The 22,583-nt window shown below is 46.2% G+C and overlaps 8 protein-coding genes across 8 annotated transcripts; 4 read left to right on the plus strand and 4 right to left on the minus strand.

Moving 5' to 3' along the window:
* Positions 1-2,053: 2,053 nt before the first annotated feature.
* N7495_001367 (uncharacterized protein) lies at positions 2,054-3,058 on the plus strand (the record flags this gene model as incomplete). Its single annotated transcript, XM_057204037.1, has 3 exons — positions 2,054-2,104; positions 2,138-2,537; positions 2,739-3,058. The coding sequence occupies 3 exons, from the start codon at positions 2,054-2,056 to the stop codon at positions 3,056-3,058; spliced, it is 771 nt and encodes a 256-aa protein (XP_057068110.1).
* Positions 3,059-4,100: 1,042 nt separating this feature from the next.
* On the minus strand, positions 4,101-5,117 carry gpdA (glyceraldehyde 3-phosphate dehydrogenase GpdA; the record flags this gene model as incomplete). Its single annotated transcript, XM_057204038.1, has 1 exon — positions 4,101-5,117. One exon carries the CDS (start codon positions 5,115-5,117, stop codon positions 4,101-4,103), a length of 1,017 nt encoding a protein of 338 aa, XP_057068111.1.
* A 1,402-nt stretch (positions 5,118-6,519) lies between these two features.
* Positions 6,520-7,221, minus strand: N7495_001369 (PHO88 family protein; the record flags this gene model as incomplete). Its single annotated transcript, XM_057204039.1, has 3 exons — positions 6,520-6,905; positions 6,977-7,137; positions 7,205-7,221. 3 exons carry the CDS (start codon positions 7,219-7,221, stop codon positions 6,520-6,522), a joined length of 564 nt encoding a protein of 187 aa, XP_057068112.1.
* A 733-nt stretch (positions 7,222-7,954) lies between these two features.
* Positions 7,955-8,711, plus strand: htz1 (histone H2AZ; the record flags this gene model as incomplete). The annotated part of the gene is made up of 3 exons (XM_057204040.1): positions 7,955-8,053; positions 8,328-8,397; positions 8,464-8,711. The coding sequence occupies 3 exons, from the start codon at positions 7,955-7,957 to the stop codon at positions 8,709-8,711; spliced, it is 417 nt and encodes a 138-aa protein (XP_057068113.1).
* Positions 8,712-10,128: 1,417 nt separating this feature from the next.
* Positions 10,129-11,853, minus strand: N7495_001371 (uncharacterized protein; the record flags this gene model as incomplete). Its single annotated transcript, XM_057204041.1, has 2 exons — positions 10,129-10,741; positions 10,799-11,853. The coding sequence occupies 2 exons, from the start codon at positions 11,851-11,853 to the stop codon at positions 10,129-10,131; spliced, it is 1,668 nt and encodes a 555-aa protein (XP_057068114.1).
* Positions 11,854-14,737: 2,884 nt separating this feature from the next.
* Positions 14,738-16,666, minus strand: N7495_001372 (uncharacterized protein; the record flags this gene model as incomplete). The annotated part of the gene is made up of 2 exons (XM_057204042.1): positions 14,738-16,267; positions 16,346-16,666. The coding sequence occupies 2 exons, from the start codon at positions 16,664-16,666 to the stop codon at positions 14,738-14,740; spliced, it is 1,851 nt and encodes a 616-aa protein (XP_057068115.1).
* Positions 16,667-19,581: 2,915 nt separating this feature from the next.
* Positions 19,582-21,020, plus strand: N7495_001373 (DUF3431 domain-containing protein; the record flags this gene model as incomplete). The annotated part of the gene is made up of 3 exons (XM_057204043.1): positions 19,582-20,089; positions 20,141-20,726; positions 20,804-21,020. The coding sequence occupies 3 exons, from the start codon at positions 19,582-19,584 to the stop codon at positions 21,018-21,020; spliced, it is 1,311 nt and encodes a 436-aa protein (XP_057068116.1).
* A 428-nt stretch (positions 21,021-21,448) lies between these two features.
* On the plus strand, positions 21,449-22,569 carry N7495_001374 (putative aldo-keto reductase (AKR); the record flags this gene model as incomplete). The annotated part of the gene is made up of 2 exons (XM_057204044.1): positions 21,449-21,802; positions 21,874-22,569. Coding segments are annotated over 2 exons (1,050 nt in total), but the record flags the coding sequence as incomplete, so codon positions are not given.
* Positions 22,570-22,583: the final 14 nt, after the last annotated feature.

Here is a 22,583-nt window from a genome sequence, read left to right on the forward strand (position 1 = left end):
TGCGCCACCAGCAGCTATTCAGTCGTCTTCAATTATGAATGAGATAAAGGTCAGAAGCTGTCAAAAGTCATTAGAACACTAATTATGGAGGATTAAAGCATTTGAAGATTGTACTGTGTGTGGTATATAGTAGTGGCGTCAAGTTGGTGGTGTGTGAGATGCATCAATGAGCATTGGGGGATCCCTTTTGGGTTGACGATCCCTACTGCCAGACAAATTTTATCTCACCGCCTAGCAGACCGCCTACTATAGTAAGTATAGCGTACAACTATAATCAACGTCGAGGCTATAATTGAAGTACGGAGAAGCCACTATTACTTCAAAAAAATCCATAGATTCATGATGTCTCCCACCGTGACTCGAGCCTAGCTATCTAGGCCCATAGCCACGAACAATCACGAACACCAGATGATTCAGGTCAATACATGCATTTCAACTCGGGCTAGATAAACCCAATTCTTTCCCTTCCTTCTTTTCTTCTTCCTCAAACGGTTATCCTTTGTACAGTACCGGGGCGATCTAAGGGTAATTTGATATCTAGGGCTCACTATAGTACATGCTAATTTCCTCTGAAATTAGCACTTACTCTTCTCTATTCAATGTTTCATAGTAAGGAATTTTTGAACTCAAAAGGAGTTGATGAAATTGCTCTTGACTCTTTTCATTACTGGGTAAGTCATGGATGTTATTGCCTGTAGAGAAGAGAGGTTACATATCTACTGTATAATGCTGCCGAAGTTCTAAAGTTATTATAATAGCTTATCGCTTCGCTCAAGCTATTTACTTACCGGTCTTGCACGTGACGATTTCTCCCAGCCGTAGCTAAAATTCTCTAATTGTGGAGCACCCTTCCAAGGTTGGAGAATCTGACCAATGATAGTTGAGTATTGTAATTTGGTCCAATCATAATGTCTGATCTGATGTGGGTCTATATTCTGTCCAATCATATTTTCGTAATCAAGGCTATGGTTTCCCGCGTATATTTAAGACTCCAAGAAATGCTCACTCTTTCTGCCGTGATAATTTCACCGCCTAGATTAACCAATCAGCGTCTAATATTGTATATCAGATCCACTTTCATAGATGCGACTAGACATGTGCATGGGTTGGGTATGGGTCCCATATGGGTATTTTTGATGCCTTAATGCCTGATTTTCGCCTCAACCTAAACTAAATTAGGGTAATTAGTGCCTTAGTGCCTAATTTTTGCCTCAATCTAGTACTAACTAGGTGACAAATATCACGTGAAATAAAAGTCTTGGCAAAAAGATGGGTTTATGGGCTGGGTGTGGGTTTTACTTCAAACCCATACCCAACCCATATGGGTTTTGGGTAAAATTTCTGACCCATACCCAGCCCATTGTGGGTTGGGTTGGGTTGGGTATGGGTTTACCCAACCCAATGAACATGTCTATCTATCGCAATATCAACCGCTTTCACCTAGTCATTTATTATCATTATAGTCTGACTTCCGCCATACTAGATATCTTATTATCGACGAGAAATCTATGATTGGTATTTCTACCATGTTTTGGATTAATCGAAGATGTAGGGAGATCTTTATACGCGACGAACCATTTGGTGGTCTGAATATTTGTAACGGCGTGGGTTGCACGAAGGCTGAGAGAGGCAATGGACTCTCTACATAAGCTGGCTGAACCAGCTGTCAGGGAAGTAGGGGTTCCCCGGATAAGCTAGTTAGAGATTTGCCACTTCCTGATGTATTTAACTCTCTGAGGTCTTTGGACTCTTGAAGGAGTTCAAGAGTTGTTCTTGTCCCCAATTTACCCTAGGGGAATTGAGCCCTATGGGATACCACACCCACACCTCCGTCCTCTGGTAGCCTTCTCATAATAGTTCTTCTCTTGTTTACGGTAGCCCAACCGCATTGGACTCTAACCCTTACAATATTATCCTCGCCGGCGACTTTTACCAACTACCACCAGTTATGGCAAAACCACTATTCGATACACATGAGCTTGCTACTATTGACCTAATTGCTGGCCGGGAAGCTTACCATAGCTTCAACAAAACAATTGAATTGACTACCATCATGCGCCAGCAAGGTGATGCTACCTTTCTATTCCGCCAGGCTTTAGACCACGTACGAAATAGTGTTATCATAAAAGAAGATTAGGCCTTATTTTCAACTCGTGCACAGCCTATGCTTACAGAAGAGGAGGTTCACTGGTTTGATACAGCAATTCGAATCTTTGCTACCCATGATGAGGTTAACAAGTTTAATATACAACGCCTACAAGAGTTACGTTCACCAGTGATCAGAATTGATGCTATAAGCATAGGTGGTCAAGCCGCAAAAACTGCTTCAAGTGATGATGCCGGGAATCTACTAGAAACCCTAAGCATCTCGATTGGATCCCGCGTGATGCTAACTAAGAACCTTTGGACTGCGTACGGTTTAGTAAACGGTGCATTTGGCACTGTTACTGATATTGTGTGGCCGGCGTCGACTACTGATCCTAGATTGACTCAACCTCTAGCTCTGCTAATTGATTTTGACACCTACTCTGGCCCAGGTTTTTTTCCTAACTCCGAGCCTGAAAGGAGGAGGATTGTCCCGATTCTAGCATCTCGTCGGGACTTCACGTTGAATTCGGTTGCATGTAGCCGATCGCAGTTCCCAATGGCCCTTGCCTACGCGATAACCATCCATAAGGCGCAGGGGCTAACAGTACTATAAGCAGTATTGAGAATCAAGAAACCTGACTTCTGTCTAGGCCTCACATATGTTGCGATATCACGCGTTCGGTCCCTTGAAGGGGTTATGTTTAAGGAATCGTTTGACTTTGAGCGGTTCAAACTCAAGCATAGTATAACACTCGAGATGCGGTTGGCTGATGTCTATCGCCGACGATCTCAGCACCTTGGTCGTGTCCAGACTCCTCCTGTTGCTCATGCTTGGCCTACATCACAGGGATCTCCAGGAGCACTTATCCGGTCACTCCAGCAGCAACGTAGTCAACGCTTTCAAGATGAAGGGATGAAATATGAAGAGATAGAACCAGATTTAGAGCCTATGGATACAGACTCGGGCTAGACTGTCCGCCTCCACGGCAGTGGCCCCCGGAGGGAAGCAGCAGGCGGTGGGACAATTAGGGCAGAAATAGTGAACGTTTCCCGGAATCTCATATCTACGCATTCAATCTGTAGTATGTATCACGTAAAAAATACGGATTTGGCTAAATTTCCAAAATCTAAAAACGGATTTGACTAAATTCCCCGCTCAAGCTTCACGAGGCATTTCATTTACGCCTCGATCTAGTAACTTTGAAACCCTTGGAAGTACATCTTCCCAGTGTTACTACTCTAAACCTAAATTTTTAGTCCTCTATTCACTCTATATATTGCTTCCATGTTGTTGTTAAATATATATGTCACTGTTCAAATGGTTTACCCCACCGTCCATAACGAGTCTGTTTCTAACATCCCCCAGAGGGGAGATTAGGTCCCTGGAAGCAATACAACCTTCCAAGGTTGGAACATCTAAATATTGACTACCTTGCAAATACTAATACATCAGGGTTATGAGTGCATCGAGACTGATAAATATTGAATCTATAATTGATCAGAAAATAGCCTGGAATGGGGTCTAGGGATTCTATCTGAAGAAAAAGAGAGGAAATAATAGAATTGTCTCCTATCTCCTATCGACTGTCACAGCTCCATACTATTTTTTTTTTTTTGGTTGATCAGTTGGGTCATCGATTGCCCAGGTGAGGATTTCAACTACCTAAGATTTTAGTGTGGCACGACTTTTGAAGCAGGGACGAATGGATGAAGCTATTCAACAAAAGTACGATACAGTGGAAATATAACGAGAGGGGAAAAACTAGTGCCAAATCAGCTGACTGAGCTTTGACTCTATTCTAACCTCATTTCTCTAGACTATCTATAATCGACTACAATTTTAGAAGTGCAATGAGAAAATGTTTTATAACATGAAAGAAATTTATGGTTCATTATTGTGACGTTATCAGGTGGTTTTGCGATCAGGGCAGTAAGTCATAATAGCCGCATGACATAAGCGACTATCCTCAACTCCGTACCTCAAGGAAGACTCCTGGACTCAGTCCCGAAATCTACTGGCCGTCGACCTTGGAGATGTAGGCAATCAGGTCAACAACACGGCGGGAGTAACCCCACTCATTGTCGTACCAGGCAACAAGCTTGACGAAGGTAGAGTTGAGGGCAATACCGGCCTTGGCATCGAAGACGGAGGAGTTGTCGTCACCGATGACATCAGTGGAGACAATATCATCCTCAGTGTATCCGAGGACACCCTTAAGCTCGTTCTCAGAGGCAGCCTTGACGACAGCCTTGATCTCCTCGTAGGTGGCAGCCTTCTCAAGCTTGCAGGTAAGGTCGACAACGGAGACGTTGGCGGTAGGGACACGCATGGACATACCGGTCAGCTTGCCGTTAAGGGCAGGGATGACCTTGCCGACAGCCTTGGCGGCACCGGTGGAAGAGGGGATGATGTTCTGGGCCGCAGTACGGCCACCACGCCAGTCCTTGGCGGAGGGACCGTCAACGGTCTTCTGGGTGGCGGTGTAGGAGTGGATGGTGGTCATGAGACCCTCAACGATACCGAACTTGTCGTTGATGACCTTGGCGAGAGGAGCCAAGCAGTTAGTGGTGCAAGATGCGTTGGAGATGACGGTGAGGTCCTTCTTGTACTCCTCGTTGTTGACACCCATAACGAACATGGGGGCATCAGCGGAGGGAGCGGAGATGATGACCTTCTTGGCACCACCCTTCAAGTGAGCGGAGGCCTTCTCGGTGGTGGTGAAAACACCGGTGGACTCAACAACGTAGGTGGCACCGGTCTCGGACCAGGGGATGTTGGCGGGGTCACGCTCAGCGTGGAAGCGGATCTTCTTGCCGTTGACAATCAGGCCGTTGGTGCCATCGACCTCGATGGTACCCTTGAACTGGCCGTGGGTGCTGTCGTACTTGAGCATGTAGGCAGCGTAGTGAACCTCAATGAAGGGGTCGTTGACAGCGACGATGTCAACATCACCGTGGTTGATGGCATTGCGGAAGACAATGCGACCAATACGGCCGAAACCGTTGATACCGACCTTGGGGACAGCCATTGTGAAGATGAGGAATGCTAGAGAAGTGTGAGTAGATGGAAGGAAGAAGAGGAAGATGAAGATAAAATACCTTTTGAAAGTGAAAGATTGTTATTGATGGATGGATGATGGAGAGAAAGAAGGGAAGAAAAAAGAGGAAGGAGGGGTGTTAAGAATGAACCTTGGGAAATGGGCAGACCCGTGGACTGACGCAACGAGCCACTCACCTTCTACACCGAACAACCAGGATGGGGCTAAACAACCCACAACTACACCACTACCACAACCCCCAGATCGGGGAGAAATAGAAGGCTTTGCCGATAGTTACCGCTTACCTTTCCCCAGCAACCCTTTCCGGTTTCATACACCGGGGAATTCAGGAAGTTTTTAATCTTTTTATATTTACTTACCCCTCATGTGATATTATCCAATAAGAGTACAGTATTTACCTCGGGTTTATCCTAGGTCCCCAATTGCCTCGGAGCTGTTTAGGTTATCCTTTTGCTAGATCTATGCCTTCCGATAATATCTACGATAATTTCATGGGAAGCTATCGGGACAAAGTAAGAATATAATGGGCAGGTATGACGAAGGATAAGTCTAGATAGTTCTAGGGCTGTACTAGCATTAGGAGGGGCACAAACGATGATGACATGACTGGGGCCATATTTAGTAACATCTGGTTAAGGTCTATCATTCTATATTCATCTGTGCCATTGGGGAATCACTAGAAAACACTAGAGATGCCTAATTATTATTATTTTTTAAAAGGAAAAAATCAGTCCACATCTCTGAGGTTGTGGCTCCATAACTGAAAACAGGCTGCGGTGGGCCAAAGCAGCATAAGAAGTGGTCCACGCCCTAAAAACATTCACCGGTATCTCATCCGCCGGACTACACGGGATAAGCTAATGCTTAGTTTTACTAAGAAGTTACATGATCATTTGTCGTTGTCACCGAGATCTCATTACATGCTATTTTCCTTGAAATCAAGAAACTGGATGGTGATGGAAGTGTGATAGGAATTCTATCGCCGAGTTCCGTGCCTTATGTTTGATGGAGAGACATGCTTTGCACCTGGGCAAAGTCATGAAATCTACGGCATCTCGGATATTCAACCTCGTCGAACCACTCGATCAGTCATACTCAACAACATCTGAACGGACATATTACACTAGGAGGAACTCTGAAAAGAAAGATGGGTCAAGAAAGTATTACAATGTACACACAACTTTCGCTTCTAAGGATATCCGGAGCGTGACAGTTAAGGATATTGTACATTCAGGCATGGATGAAGCGAATCAAGCGCAAGAGCACTTCGACATTCTCTTCATGAAAAGGTAACCCCAGCGAAGCAAAAAGAAGTCAGCGGATATAGAAAAAGGAATAACGATTCGAATCTCGATCTCCATGCATTTTGCAATTATTCCTCCTTAACACCACCACGGTAGTTCTTCTCGGCAGCCTCGATAGAGGCCTTGTCGCTCTTGGGCTGGCCCTGGGCCATGAAGCCGCCGGAGCTCTTGAAGGGACGCGACAGATCGCCAGTGGCAGGCTTGCCAAAGATGTGGATCTTGACCAGGTTGGCCTCAATTGCACCCTTGAGAGGGATGATCGACTGGATAAGCAGAGGGTTGGTGTACTTCATGTACAGGTGCATCACACACATCATGCCGACACCCATCAGCTGGCTGCGCATCAGCTGGCGGAGCTGTGCCTTGTCATAGTCCATGACAGTGGTGGTCACGGGCTTGGGCTCCTCACCACTGCCCATCTGCGCAGGCTCAACGTACTTGAGGGTCGTCATATCTGCAATATAAAAAAAGATTAGCGTTTGAACATGTGACCACGTCTCAATTAATGGGGATGTATCCACATACCCTTTTTCGCATTGACCTTGGATTGCGTGTAGAGATAGATTCCCAGAATCAGCACGTTGGACAAGATGTACATGCCGCGCACAAGAAGAAGAACATCCGGGTCCTCGAATGGAATCTTCTTGGACAACTGCATCATCACCAAGATGATGGCAAGGTTTGTACTGCGCCGAGGGATCAGTTGGTGAAATCATGATTATTAGGATCCGAACGATAGATCAGAATACATACACTTGAGCGGAAACCATTTTGTCGAGTATTCTCTTTGTGAATGCCTAGGGAATGAGATGGAGATAGGAGAGAGATAGCAAATCTCGAATGTTCTGTAGAACACCTGGCGTGATGGAAACGGATCAATTATTCTTCCCGTCACGTGTAAACTACTCCACCTGACATCTGCGCTTTCATCAAACTGCATTTCAACTCGACCTCAGCAGAATCGGTTGCTACAACCAGTTGATAGGCAGTGCAATCCACTGGACTAACTATCAGAACTCTCAGCTATGGAATGGAACCCCAAGACTAATTCCTAAGTCCAATATACGGGCCCAAAATTGAACCAAGCTTATGGTGGAGGGTCCGCAAACGGGCTTTCTACTTGACGGACCTTCCACACCAGAAACAATATAACTGATATTCATGGAACTAACTCAGGCAGATTTGATGGTCTGAAATTATTACAGAACCCTGATCCAGTGATTCGTCCTACCTTGGAGGTCTTACTTCTCCCAGTCGTTGTGCCTGCCTCTGCTGCAGGAGTCTGGGCGACCTTGATATGGTTGCCTAATTGGGACTAGCGCCGGCCCGCGGTCGCAAGACTTTAGCACAGAGCGGATTGTGACATTTCTCACCTCTCCATCCATCAACAAGACGCGTCCCCGCCCGCCATTTAATCCCCCCTCCATCAGGTCTTTTACTAGGTCACCTGCGGACCTCATCCAACCTACACTCCACAAACTCGCGACTCAGATTATCTCAAAAATGCCTGGTGGAAAGGGAAAGTCCATTGGCGGAAAGGGTGGTTCCAAGGACTCTGCGGGGAAGGCTCAGAAGTCTCACAGCGCAAAGGCTGGTCTGCAGGTCAGTGCTTTCTAATTATCGTCGCGCAACCGTTGCCTATATTGTGGATGAGATGATGTGCGATTATGGGTCCATCCCCTCGATCTACAGATACTTGTGACGCGTCTATTTAGGAATCCCCCTCATTGCTGAGATGATGCGAACTATTCTAATTCAATATCACGATTTCTTTATCGCATATCTGTCTCACCTGATATGAGTTCACGGTCGCATCGATTTATTGTCTTCCCGGCAATGAAGAATTATGCTAACATGGATTATTTATTCTTTCTAGTTCCCCTGTGGTCGTGTCAAGCGTTTCCTCAAGAACAACACCCAGAACAAGATGCGTGTCGGTGCCAAAGGTATGACTCACCCATCACCCTACAATACCTTGTCGAAACAATAAGCTGATGGACCCTTCAAAATAGCCGCCGTCTACGTTACTGCTGTCCTCGAGTACCTGACTGCCGAAGTCCTGGAACTTGCCGGCAACGCCGCCAAGGACCTGAAGGTCAAGCGTATCACCCCCCGCCACTTGCAGCTGGCCATTCGTGGTGATGAGGAGTTGGACACGCTCATCCGCGCCACCATCGCCTTCGGTGGTGTTCTGCCCCGCATCAACCGTGCTCTCCTTCTCAAGGTCGAGCAGAAGAAAAAGGGCAAGCCCGAGCTTTAAACGGGTAAAACGAAAATTAACTTTGAAATGGAAACTGGCCAAAGGCTGGAGATGATGCGCTGGCGTTGATGGTCGCTGATGCCAGGCATAACCTTATCCGATCCGTTTCTTTCAACTCTTTTATCACGGCGTGTCTGACTATTCCCCTGGCTATTATGCTTCACTTTTTTTGTTTATCTTATGTCTTAGGGCGCTGTAATGGGAAATGGGGGATATCCGGGAAATTCTACTTCTGATTCCGTCTCTAATCCTTGTAGTTCCCTCTTGTATCAATGATGGCGATTTGTTTTCGATTTTCAAGATTGGCTCTTATCGGCACCTACCTAGGTAGATATCCATGGATTATTCTTTTTTTTACTACCTAGATACTTTGTCATTGGCAAAATCACACTCCACAACCATTCACCTCTGGCATGAAGGCGCGTCGCATGATATCACGAGTTGATTTCTGATAGCCATGGTGTATTCCCACTGGACAGCTCTGTACCTATGTACCATACACTTCTTGGCGTTGCTCTTCTGTATTAGTGCTCACTATCTCGCCGCTTTTGCTCACTGAGTATCAGGTGACACTCATGGGGGGTTATCAGTGAGACATCGTAGCCGTCAATTTTAAAGAACCACACTATAACCATCAATTCCACCTATTCTATGCATTCACGCCGTATCCGTTCAAAATATAGAGATATATATCTCTACCGCCGCCACTAATGATGGATGGTCTCTTGATCTATCTTCCACCTTTTCCTCCTCTATCTCTCAACCTCCTCCTGATCCTGCTGTTATGGGTCATAACCATATCTTTTTTTATATACTCTTTTACCCACTTCCTCTCTTTTGCCGCATCTTCTTTGGCTTTCCTAGTTGTAGTTGCGCGATTTGCATCACATGCACATAATACACCAGTATCCTAAGCCCTTTTAAGGTGTCGTTTAGTTTTTGGGCGGCGAAGTGGTTCTTGCGCAACCCTAATATGCTCAACTATATCTTTGCATAATTAAAGCTCTTCCTGGAGTTACCGGGAAAGGCGGCAGAGATGTGTAAGCGCCCTCTGTAGCTTCGGTGTAAGAAGATCTATATGCTTGAGTAACTTCTCCTAGTTCTTCTGAAACGTTTTCGTCGTTTTTGGAGCATTTTCAATACTATACGATGATGGTGGCGGAGATGGTGTCCGGTATTCAGTGCATTTAGTAAGGCCATCTTCAGTAACAATTAGACATGTTCATGGATTGGGTCAAATGGGTGGACAACATATGGGTTGCGGCGTTGGGTTTTGGGTCCTAAATATTTTTTTGGTGCCTTGATGCCTTGGTGCCTTGATGCCTACTTTACTATGATCACGCAGAGGACTGAGCAATCGAGAAATTCAAATTTACCTAATAATATATGTAGTACCCAGGTACCACATCGGAAATTTTCAGCCGGTCAGACAAATCTGACTTACAATGGTGTTGTTATCCTGGTCTAAAATCTCAGCCTCTGAAAAGTTGTCAACAAAGAGCACATGCCATAGTCTCGTGTTGGACTGATCTATACTTGTATGAGCGATTTCAGCCAATGTGGGTGTGTCTTGGAGATACTTACTGATATATGGCTTCGGCCGAGACGTCCTAAAGTCGATGATCAGCCAGTCTCGAAGTAGGTCATTCGTGATCCATTTCGAATACGAGCCATTGACTACGAACCTCTGGCAATGCTCGGTAAGCCTATCGCCCTCTCTGAGTAGCTCGAATCCCCACCTCATGCTACCCAGTCTGAAATCAATACGACCCAGTCCATCTGGAGACCATTCACTAGTAATGTCCGCTGAATATCCCAGAACGTGGTGGATAGCCCGATAAAACTCGTCCTGGTACGTAGCTTCGAGCGGACGTTTGATGGCACCCGGGCCAGTCCTCGAAGACTGCGATGTTGCTTGTAGATTTCTACGAGAGAAACTTCTAATCGTGGCTTCAGCCAGAGACGCAATATCGGGGAATCGTTCACACGGAAATTGGAAATGTCGGTCTGCGAGTTCAAACTCGATATACCTATTCAATTTGGTTAAGGAGAACTTCGATAAGAAATTATAATAATATGGTACTCACATGGCATGAAGGTTTGTAGGAAGCACGCAAATTATATGTGATGATGAAGAGTCGAGGGCCTCGGTATGGATCCAACCTATCTTGTAGCATGTGCTTATTCCAGGGTCTTTCATATCTCGAATAATACTTCCATTGAAGAGAACTTTCCTCAAGGTATGCCTCGCCTCAGGTGTAAGCTTTGTCGGATCCACGAATGAGCGATGAACTGCTGAGTATTTCAAATGCTTAAATGCAACCTGCCTTTCACAAAAGGTTTTCCTAATATGCGACTCCTCGATCGATGGTTGACGTCCCGATATTAACTCAGATCGGTATAACTTCATCAGCATGCGTAGAATACCATCCACGGCTCCCGGATGTCCACTGGTGAGATTAAACAGGTATTCCTGAGCACTCTGGTCGAGCTTGAGATACTGCTCATTTTGACACGTGAGGGCGACAACATCCTGAAACTCCTCCCGGCTGTAGAACAGCGAGATATTCGGAGAGTCCTCGAGGCTTGAGGAAGTGATACCCACGCGCTGTGGGACACCGAAAAATCCAAGTAGGCTTCCTGATCCGTATTGGTTTTCGGGCGGGCCTCCTTCGGGGCTTCCATACGAGGAGAACAGGGCGATTCTTGGTCCTTCACGGCCTGCACGACCACTTTGAGATTTTATCAAGCCGAGCCAAAGGCCGTAATCACCCCACGACATCTGAGCCTCATCCAAGATAAAGACAATATCAGCATCATGAAGCGATTGATAGGACAACGCAAGGCCCGCGTTTGCGGCCTCGTGAACAAGGATTACTTTGTAATTGTGGGTTCGATTTTGCGGCCAGCCCATAATCAATACAGCTGGGATGTTCTGTTCAAGGTAATACCGATGAAGGAGACCCGCCAGGACTGATTTTCCAGATGCGGGTGTCCCTCGGACATTGACGACTCGGTTTTCATCAAGTATACTTGCAAGTTCTTGGACAGTCGCTGCCCGTGAGCATGTGAGAGGAGAGGCCAGAGAGTACTGATTAAAATCGAGTAATGTCGAAAACAATGAGCGTATTTCAAGAGGCATGACTTACACATATTCCAGCCAGTGTGGAGACTTGGCTCCGGTTGGTGAAAAAGCCTACGAAGGAACTCCATGATGAGAGATAATAGACTCAAAAAGGAGGCCATCGTGGAAGGAACGTTGAATGAGGGAAGTTGCCCCAAATTACCTAGAACCATGTCTAGCGTTTTATCGCTGCCTGGGGCCTCGATATATTCGCACAAGAAAGTTTAATCGCAGCTCGCCATCCATGTGACACGCATCCAGCAGTTTGTCGGTCTTCTACGTCTTACATTTTCCTTCATTCCAGTACGATCAACATTCTCAATGAAGATTCCCTATGCATACGAAGACCAGCAAATGAAGCCATACTTCTTCGACTTCTTAAGATTAAAAGACTAAACAATAGGACCTCGTCCTCTCCGGGAAATGATAGTGAGCATCTCGAACTTCCTGAACTAATTAAAGCCCCCTTATCTGATATAGATCGCCCTCTAGATGCACTTGATAAGCTATCGACCCACGACCTTGAAACAAAGCATATAGTTTCATAAAATAAGTAAGCGCTCATGTAAAAGAATTTCTATATCGAGGCCCTACAAGCTTGGTTGAACAAGAGGGCAAATGAGACTGCCGAGGAGTATGCTAAGCTGAAGAACATCATTATCGAACTACAAGCAGAGCTGGGAAATACGTAGGAAAATCGTCCCATCCGTCTATTCGACTTATCAACTCACCAAAAGACTACCAAGGATCTTTCCTAGAGCAAAAGTAGGCTTGAGGCGGGTATGACCAAGTTAAAGACAGCAATCAAAGAAGCTGATAGCATGCGCGCAAAAGAGCTCGATGAGCTTAAAGAAAATTATGATACAGCTCTCGGCGCCTAGGAGGGGTATAGACTAAGGAGCTTGAGATCATTCCTAATTGTCTTAGCCCCTATTACAGCACACTTTATATAGGCAACCTACCACCTAATACGTCTAAGGAGGAGCTCAAGGCGCTCCTGTTAAATTATTGTGGGTATATGCGACTATGCTTCCGCAACAAGCTGAACGGTCTGTTGTGTTTATCAAATTTGATGAGGTGGCTATGGCGAGTAATGCCTAAATCCATTTTTGAGGGGGGTGAATTGAAAGATAGAGCAACTTCAGAAACAGCGACATGATTAGGGCATCAAAAAGTAGTTCATACAATAAGCATTGTGGGGCCGAATGCTCCTTTAGGACTGCTTAATAGATGAGTAATCAATGAGCACTGAGCAGCCAATCATAATCACTGAGCACTCAGTGAGCAGTGAGCCTGTGCCCTCATGAAAGTGGCGGCACTTGAAATAAGAAAACTCCACCCGTCAGAGAAAATACGATACCTAGATTGTACCTAGTCACCGAAGCCGAGACTAGTTTAAAAAGTTCCAAGAGTTTCTATTCGTTCGACGCCCAACTATGCAGCTTCTGGGGTCTGGAGGTGAGTAGTAGATCAGATGCAGCCCACTTGGACTTGGCAAAACGTGCCCGAGTGGGATCGGCACACGGAGCAGCGCTGCAGGGTCCGAAGTTCCTATGGACGCGAGATGACCTAGATAGCCGTGGAGCTGGCCATGGTCACTTGAGATGAATAGGTATCCACAAGGACACAAGGACATAAGGGCTAGATAACTAGGTATAATATCCATCTGTCCATGCCTAGGTACTCGTAGCTCTAATCTTGGTTTGGTAGGGGGTCTTGCTGGACCGTATAAGCCCTGGAGAGCTGGATATATTGTCCATGGATATCTGCCTAGGTGCAGCCCGTATGGGTATACGTATGCAAGTACAAAGATTGACAGATCTAGTAAATTGATTTTAGAGTAATAAAAGATACAATAGTCAAGAAAACGAGTACAAAAACCTTGCAAGAAGTCCACGGGTCCCTCTGCCGCACTCCACAATGCACCGAGGAACAAGCCCATCCTCGATCAAGACATAGGAACAAAACAGAAACACCTCCCAATAAAAACAAGTTGCACCCATGGAATTTTCACAAACCACCAGTCCTCATCTCTACCAGAACTCAAGAGTCACCTATCAATTCACATTGACGATGATGAGCCCCATTAGTCTGCAGATATCGGACGAAAGAGTTTTAGCCATTTGTCATCTTGGTCGCATTCAGATTGACGCAGAAAGAAAGTGAAGAAAAGAGACAAGAGGGGAGGAGTGTTGTTTAAGTTGAAAAATAAGAGAAGAAGACATAAAAAAGGGCAGGTCACCGTCAGGTGCCGGGACCTTAGAGCGCGAAGGTGCGACTCGAGGAATTAGCGCGTTCAGAAATTCAAAAAATGGGCCAAGACATTAGATGCGAGAGATATCGCCCCCATGTACAGAACTAAAACAGGCAAGAATATGCAAATGCTGAGTTGTCGTATTTCCTGCCCGGGGGCAGGGTCTTTTGGTCATTCTTCGTATGTCCTCACATACACCAAGCGGCGGGATTCGTGATCCGACAGTGTTGCAAGGAACGAAACATTTGCAAAGTAGTGAAACTTTCAATCGTAGAGGAAATAAAAAAAAAGGTAAAGAATAAAAGAGTAAAGAGTAAGAAACTGATCAACAGGGCAAAGAAGTTCCAAAACACAGAGCGTTAAAGAGCAACGGTTGCCACCGAAAATAATAATAAAAATAAAAAATTCAAAAAGTTGTTCAAGCTGGGCTGCCCCAGATAAAACGTCTAAAATATGCTCGATGAGCGAAACAATGGAGTTTTCTCGGTCTTTTTTGGTGGTCATTCACATCATCCCTCATCGACTCATCGAATTCGTAAGCCGGTTAAATTCGCAGAAAAGGGCCTCGTGATACAAGTCGTATTCGTCTCGCGGCAAAATCAGATGTTGGCATAAACAGGGTGGTATCGCCATCGTCGCATCATTCATCTACTCCACAATAATCTCAACGCCGGACTGGGCGCGCAGCTCATCGCTGCCACGAGCCTGGTGTCCGTTCTGACGGCGGAAACCGGTACCCTTGTCAGGAGTCGGACCGCGCGGCTGACGAACGGGCATGCGCTCCTGCTGAGCGTTGTCAAATCCAACACCCATTCCGCGATTACTGCCAATGGTACCAGCTGCAGAGGGTTGGCTGTCCTGCTCCCAGGAGAACATACCACGCAGTCTCCGGGGGCTCGCGTTAGGGCCACCGATACCAGTGCCCAAAGAAAGTCCACCTAGGCTGTTGACAAGCAGTCCATCGTCACGCTGCACACCAAGAGAAGAACCAGATGGCGCGGAAGTAAGAGTTGGGGTGTTCGAGGTACCAGTGGAGGTACCGTCGTACTGCAAGCGAGCTCCGTTGGACTGCATAGCAGCGGGGAAGCTCGCGGAAGAGGGCACCGGGGAAGGGGTGTAGGAGCGCAAGTCGGCGAACGACTTAGCTGCGCGGAGGTTTTGGGTGTTGTAGGAGTTGTTAGAAGAGTCCATAACACCGAGGAAGCTCGAGGTCTGGCCACGGAGGGTGTTGAAGGCACCGGGGGCACCCTCGTTGCGAGCCTCACTAAAGTCAATGGTGGCGGCACGGTTCAATCCACGCCGGCCATTGTCGGATTGGCCAGCAGGGGGGATAGCCGACAAGGGAGGGCTCACATTGGAACCTGCTGCAACCTTGAATACTTGAACCTGGCGTTGTTCCCCACTGCCACGGGAGGCATGAGCCAAACCCATGTTGTGAGCCAGAGTGTGAACCGTGCGGCGCTGAGAGGGGGTCAAGTTGGATGCGAAGATGAAGGAATCGCGGGCAGTGTCTTCCTTGAACAAGAGGAGCTGGGAATAGAAATTCAACGTGGTACTATCATTCAAATCCACATCTTGGGAGAAAAAGTCGTCAGTGATCAACCTGTTCGGACAGGGTAAACAGCCCCACTCACCTAGTTTCTGACCACGTTGGGACACAGGAGAAGGCGATGTAGCCGGGACATGCGAGGTCAGCGAAGACATCGAACTCTGGGTATGCAATTGAGCAGAAGCCATTGGACGATGCTGCTCTTCAAGCTGGCCACGGCGCTCACGCTTCTCCCGCTCGATACGCTCGCGCTCTTGCAAAGGCAACATCTTCTTGTATTCCACGCGCAATTTCCGGCCTTGCAGTTCAAAGTGGTTAAGAACCTCAATCACAGTGGCAGTCTCTTCGGCAGAGGTAAAGTTTGCAAAAGCCAAGCCACGGAAAACCCCGTTATCAAAGTGATAGTTAAACGCATAAGGAAGAGGCAGGCTTAGTTCGGTCATCAACTGAACCAACTGCTCCTTCTTGACGGCAAAAGGGATGTTTTTGATGACGATGGCGGTTGGGATCAGTTCGTCATCTCCATCGGACGAAGCCGATGGTTCCGGTCGCATCGCAGTGCTCTGGATGGGTCCAGGGCCGAGGTTGGAAAAGGCGCCGGGCATACCAGGTTGCTGATCCAGCCAAGTCTATTGAAAAAAAATCTCGTCAGCATATGGGCCTTAAAAAGATAATAACATATTAGAATAGTCAGGTTAGCAACGCACCGTGGGGAGACCGGCACGACCACGGGAGGTGGGCTTCAGGCTGGCGGAAGCCGAACGGATACCACCCAGGGATTGGGAGTTGGAGAAACCGTTCGGGTTCCAGGTCTGAGAACCAGAAATGTCATAGGCGTAAGAATTGTTGTGCATCGGAGCATTCAACCGTTCCAGCCGGGGGGTGTCGTAGCGGGCCATCTGGGGGTGTTCGTCGTACAAGCTAACAGGCATAGCACCGTAGGCGTCAAACTGGCGCGAGGGCTGACGGTGAAGGGGTTGTTGGTGACGCTGGGAGCCAGGGGAACGCGCAGAAGGGTCGTGATACATGTCTTGTTGATAACTCATGGCTAAGGAACGAGGATTCCTTGGCGAGGAACCGAGGAATGTGGACATGCAAAAAATCCAAATACACCAAAAAGTAGGTCGTGAAAGGTCGAACGAAATACCGGGGCTATCGGGACATGAGAGTAGAAGCAGGATAAAAATAAGAGGAATAGGCGAGAGAGGCGAAAGGGGAAAAACGCAAGTTCAAAATCGCTCACGGATGCAAAGTCGTGCACGTTCTCTCGTGAAAAAGGGGGCAGAGGGGTTTAGATAAGATGTATCTTTTTTTTTTTTGCTTTTTTTTTCTTGTTAAAGAAGATATTCCTTTTCGAAGACCAGTTAAGAAGGAAATGGTCTTAAGGGAGCGGGGGGGGGGGAAGAAGAAAAGGATTGAAATTGGAAAGCCGGAAGTGGGAGGCGGTCCACACAAAATCGCCAAGAACGGGGCAGTAAGGAGTTGAGAGAGAAGAACTTGTAAGATACTAGGTATTTAGAATGTTAGATTAGGTCAAAAAATAAATCTAAAAAATGGAGAGTTGGTGAAGATTTTATAGAGATCTTCAGGGAATCTTTAATCCACACTTTTTTCGAGCTTTTCCCCCCTGTTTTGATCTCCGGTTCTTATTCGTATTTTCTACATATATTCTTCTAGATGCTCTTACTTCAACCTAGGAAAGTAATTTAGTCAACATTTTTATTTTATTTTTGAGCCTCGGAATCTCAAATCAGTCCTTAGATAGTTATCTAGTACATGCTGATTCTTCTCTTTACTTACCCCTGGGTAGGGGAAGCTTCAGTGACTCGGCTCCCCTATCCGTCATGCTTTTACGGGTCCTACGCCCTTGCGAGGTAGTAATTACCTAGGTATAGGTAAATATAGATAGGCTTCTCAAATTTTATCTTTAGCTATCGAATATTCACCCTTGAAAGTCTTTGTACGAGAGAAACAAAGTCACATGTAATGAGTCTACTATATTCCCACTTACCGCCTCGTGCACTCTAGGGCTTTTACTTCACTCTACTTGATACACGAAACAATTTGATTCAAGTCCTCCCAGTAGACCTACTGTACCTAAGTAGTTACTATATTTACTCCAATATTTACATAATCTATAACCTTCTTCTTTGCATTGACTTTTTCTTTATCCTTTTTTTAGTTCTTTCAATGGGTCTTAATCTTACCTAAGTAACCCCTCCCCCTTATGACCTCCTTTTTGCTTCTTCTCTTTACTCTTCTTGTATTAGCGTACTCAGGAGAACGACTTTGATCTCGGTTCGCCACCCCGACATGTCTACTTTGTAATTATTGATGGCTCTGGTATCCCAATATCGCTTATTAGTATAATTACCTCGTTCTAGTCCGAGGTTCCATATTTGTTGAACGGGACGGCCCATCGATTTCTCCCACTTCCATTTGGATTCTGGAACTTGCACCGGAACTCCACGATCCGCGCACTCCCTGAACTAGCGGCACCGCGGAACTCGCTCGGAAGATCCCACCGCTCGCTAGAATACGCTAGCCACGGGGTAGAAAACCCTGGGCACGTCAGATTCTGACGGTCTGCAACTGGTGGGGGTTAAGGGGCCTGGATATTGGGAAATGGGTCTTCAGAGAAACTAATATAAGCTAAAGCTTCAGGAAAGCCTTTAGTCTTTTGTCCGGCTCGCTCTGATCTTAATTCAGCTCTGTAAATTGATGATGTTGATCAAGATCGACAGGAATGTACAAAGTAGTGACGGCAGCGAACTAAGCGAAGGTTCACATGATATCACAAATACGGAGTACTCCATATGGGTTACAATATCTGTGATATCAGCCCCTTTTCGAGGTCAAATGCGTGATGACTGCTCCATCTTTAAGACAGGGCATTTCAATGAGCAAATTGCAAATTACAAATTAATTGAGAGACTGGGTTCAAACTAACTATCTATCCTTACGACCTAAGTGGATCGCAGTGGCGTACTTCGCGAGGTTACTAATTGGATGGATCCGACCAAGGGAGGTTAGAAGAGCGAAGCTTCACACTTTCTAGAAGGCAACCTACAAAAATCTAAAATCTAAAATCTAAAATCTAGGAATTGATTTGGACACGTTCAGTGTACTTACGAGCACACTATGGCATCGGACATACCAATTTAAATCTGATTGACACTGCAGAGACTCAACCTTAGTTTGGCTCATTCGAAACGAATCAACCAAACTAATTAGAATGGATGTGGGGTTGATACATCGGAGAGAAGGGCGAGGTGACCTAGATGGACTTATCGAGGTTCATGATGGTAGAAGACACAATTTTTAAAGCATGTATGTACCAAGGTATATCCAAGTAGCGCTAACGAAGCGGAGACAGGTCGCCTAGAGGTACGCGTTCATCTGACGCCACCGTTGATTCATAAATTAGTCTGAATTTTAAGATCAGATTCACCGGTTATGGGTATTGTTCCAAGGGTGATAATTTGATAAGTTGGGCTGAGTAACTGAACATTTCAATATCCAACAGGACCTACCCAGTTGGTACCTGCGTACATGTTATATAAAAGTAGAACTACAGTAGGAGAGTACAGATCGACTGCCAAGAACCCAGGAACGGATATGAAACCCACAGCCAAGACTACTTAAATGTGTACAGAGTATATGACAATCGCATGTCAATATACTGATTGACTAATTGCGTTCAAATTTCACTCTAAATTGAACAAATTGGAGTAGACATGGTTCATCCGTGACTTGATCTAAAAATTAGATTAATTTTAAGCCTATTTGTGGTTCGAGTGGAATCGAGTAGAAAATGACAGGACTCTACAAACGTACCTAGGTAGTTAAGTGGGGGCTATAAAGGCATCAGCACAACCTCAAAAGTGAATTCAACATTCCTCAAGATCTTTTAACCTTCTTCCTCAGATCTCAAGGCGCGAAAATGCGGAGTACTTTCCGTGTTGTTGTTGCTTTTGCGCTTGCCTTCTTTCTCTTCCTGGTGAAGGGACATCTGGAATCAATTGACTCGCAACGGCAGGCCACCGCGGATTCAGTGCCACGTTTTGTTCGGGACGACGCTGGCGCACATATCGAACTAGTCCCCATCGGCAGTTCATCCCCAACTACTTCACAGGCCGTCACCTACCAGAGTACTAAAACTTATCTACAACCTACCAATCCGCCCATATCACCGACCAAATTCCAATCTAAGCAGATTCCTGTTCAGGTTCCTGGTGCGGAACTGTGGGATGATGAGTATGAGGATGAGGACGACTATTTTGATCGAGATCTTGATTTCGGCATTCCTGTTGGGAGGCAAAGCAAGCCGAAGCCGAAACCCTCACCTCCGAAAAGTGAAGAAAGTGCTAAACCATTGCCACCGAGACCGAGTGTCTCGCCTCTTGCAGACCGAATTATTGTCACTGGGAGGTTTTCTTGGGAGAGCACTAGTTGGTTAGAAACTGAATTACCCGAGTAAGTACACAACACCCAGGTAACAGAAAAGCATTTCACTAACCAGACTCGGAATAATAGGTGGCAACGTGCAGTCTATGTGGTAAATGACCAAGAAGCTGAATATCACGTCCAACAGAACAAAGGCAAGGAGAGCAACATATATCTCCAGTACATAGTGGACCACTACAACAAACTTCCCCAATACATAGTCTTCCTCCACTCACACCGCAAAAGCTACCACGTCGAGTTCGAGGAACAAGACAACGTCCTAACAGTGCAGCGCCTACAGTTAGACTACGTCAAGAAAACAGGCTATGCAAATCTACGCTGCGACTGGGGTCCCGGATGTCCCGATGAGGTTCATCCGTTCAGACAGAATCAGGCTCGCACGACTGAAATCGCATTTGCGGGTGCTTGGATGCAAATTTTCAACAATAGCAATATTCCTGAAATCGTTGCTGCGCCTTGTTGTGCGCAGTTTGCTGTCTCGAGGGAACAGGTGCATGCGCGTCCTTTGAGCGAGTATCAAAATTTTCTCCGCTGGATTATGGAGACGGAACTTGATGATGAGACCAGTGGGAGGGTCTTTGAATATCTGTGGCATATTATATTCGGGCAGGATCCTGTCTCGTAAGTTGCTGAACTCCGATTTTTTTCTTTTTTCTTTTTTTTTTTTTTTTGGGAGGAGAGCTGATTTGTTTATATAGTTGCCCTTCTAAGGCACAATGCTACAAGGATATTTATGATATGGAGTATGTCGAGCCTGTTGACAGGTGGGCTGCCTTTTTGAAGGACCTGAAGGAGGACTATGATGAAAACCAAGATGACGACGATGATTATGATGATGATCTATCTGCCATGAAAGGGGCTGAGAGGGCTGCTATGCATCCTCTTGGGTTGGCTGGACATGTGCAGGTACTGTGAATATCTCGGGGCCATCTACTATAATCTACTAGATCATAAAACATTCGATCACTTGCAGTGACCAAACAAGGAGAAGGACCTCGGGAGTACATTGAACGAAGCTAACACTTTGAAGAAGACGCCGATTTTCGATGGACCGTGGAAGCAGCCTTGGAGGATACCACTACTACCGAGGGATCAATTAAGACTCTACCAAGGTAGTCACTGGGTACAAGGCCGATATCGAGTCGCTCAGTGGTCTACTGGTTATCAACCTACACAAGTGTATGACGAAGTAATCAAGTATCAATATGATTCAATTCACTAATTCTCAGGTGGTGTCAAACCTGGGAGTTCCAATTTGAACATAAAATTGAGATGAGACGTGCCCAGGTGAGTGGAGAAAATAACGGCATGTATTTATTTATGTGGTGCCTATATCACTTAGTAAGGGTTGCAACCCCGCAACTTCCAACCTCCAAACTTCCATCAACTTCCAGCCGTCTACTCTGTACCAAATTCCAAAAATTGAGATAGAATTGACAATGGTTCCCGCACTGGACAGTATGTGGGAAAAGTATTGCCTACGACTCACTGGGTCCACTCCAACCTTCATTCCAGTTTTTCTCTACGGCACAGCTTGGAAGAAAGATCGGACAACTGATCTCGTCTACAATGCGATTAAGAACGGCTTCCGCGGTGTGGACACGGCAGCACAACCTCGCCATTATAAAGAGCCCCAGGTGGGCGATGGAATCCGTAGAGCTATTACTGGCGGGATCACACGCCGAGAGGATTTATATGTTAGTAATGCTCCACATCGGATCATACGATGCGAAACCTGGAAAGTGGCATTCTCGCTGAAATGACGCAGTTGCAAACAAAATTTAGCCCCATCTCGGCCCAGGACCTGGATGATATGCCATATGATCCTAATACGTCAGTGACAGAGCAAGTCCATGCTTCAATCAGATCATCTTTGCACAACCTCCGTCCATTAGATGACCCTGGCAGCGTGGATGGTGCATATATTGATACTGTCGTCATCCACTCACCCCTTCCAACAATTGAGCTCACTTTGGAGGCATGGCGCGCACTAGAGATCTATGTGCCGCATCAAATCCGAAACTTGGGGATTTCTAACTGTGATTTGTCCGTGCTTCGTGAGCTATGTACCTCCCCACAAGTGACTGTCCAGCCCGCCGTGGTGCAGAATCGATTCTACGTCGATACCTTGTTTGATACCGATGTGCGGGCCTTTTGTCGTCAGAATCAGATAATTTACCAGAGCTTCTGGACTTTGACAGCCAATCCCGAGCTGGTTCGAAGTACACCCGTGCAGCAGCTCGCTGATTCAGTTGGCATCAGCCCTGCATCGGCTTTTTACGCGCTTGTTATAGGACTAGGAGGGATCACGGTGTTAAACGGAACTAAGAATGAAGTCCATATGGTGGAGGATCTGGCCACGCCGTTGAAAGTGGAGGCGTTTACACGAGAGCACTCAGAGCAATGGCAGGCACTGCTAGCAGAATTCCAAGAATCAATTAGGGAGACTGAGCCAAGTAGCTAGAGGGATAAGTATCT

This window comes from Penicillium taxi, assembly GCF_028828555.1.
Source record: "Penicillium taxi strain IBT 34144 chromosome Unknown utg000001l_segment0_segment0, whole genome shotgun sequence".
In the NCBI taxonomy this organism is placed as follows: Eukaryota; Fungi; Ascomycota; class Eurotiomycetes; order Eurotiales; family Aspergillaceae; genus Penicillium; species Penicillium taxi.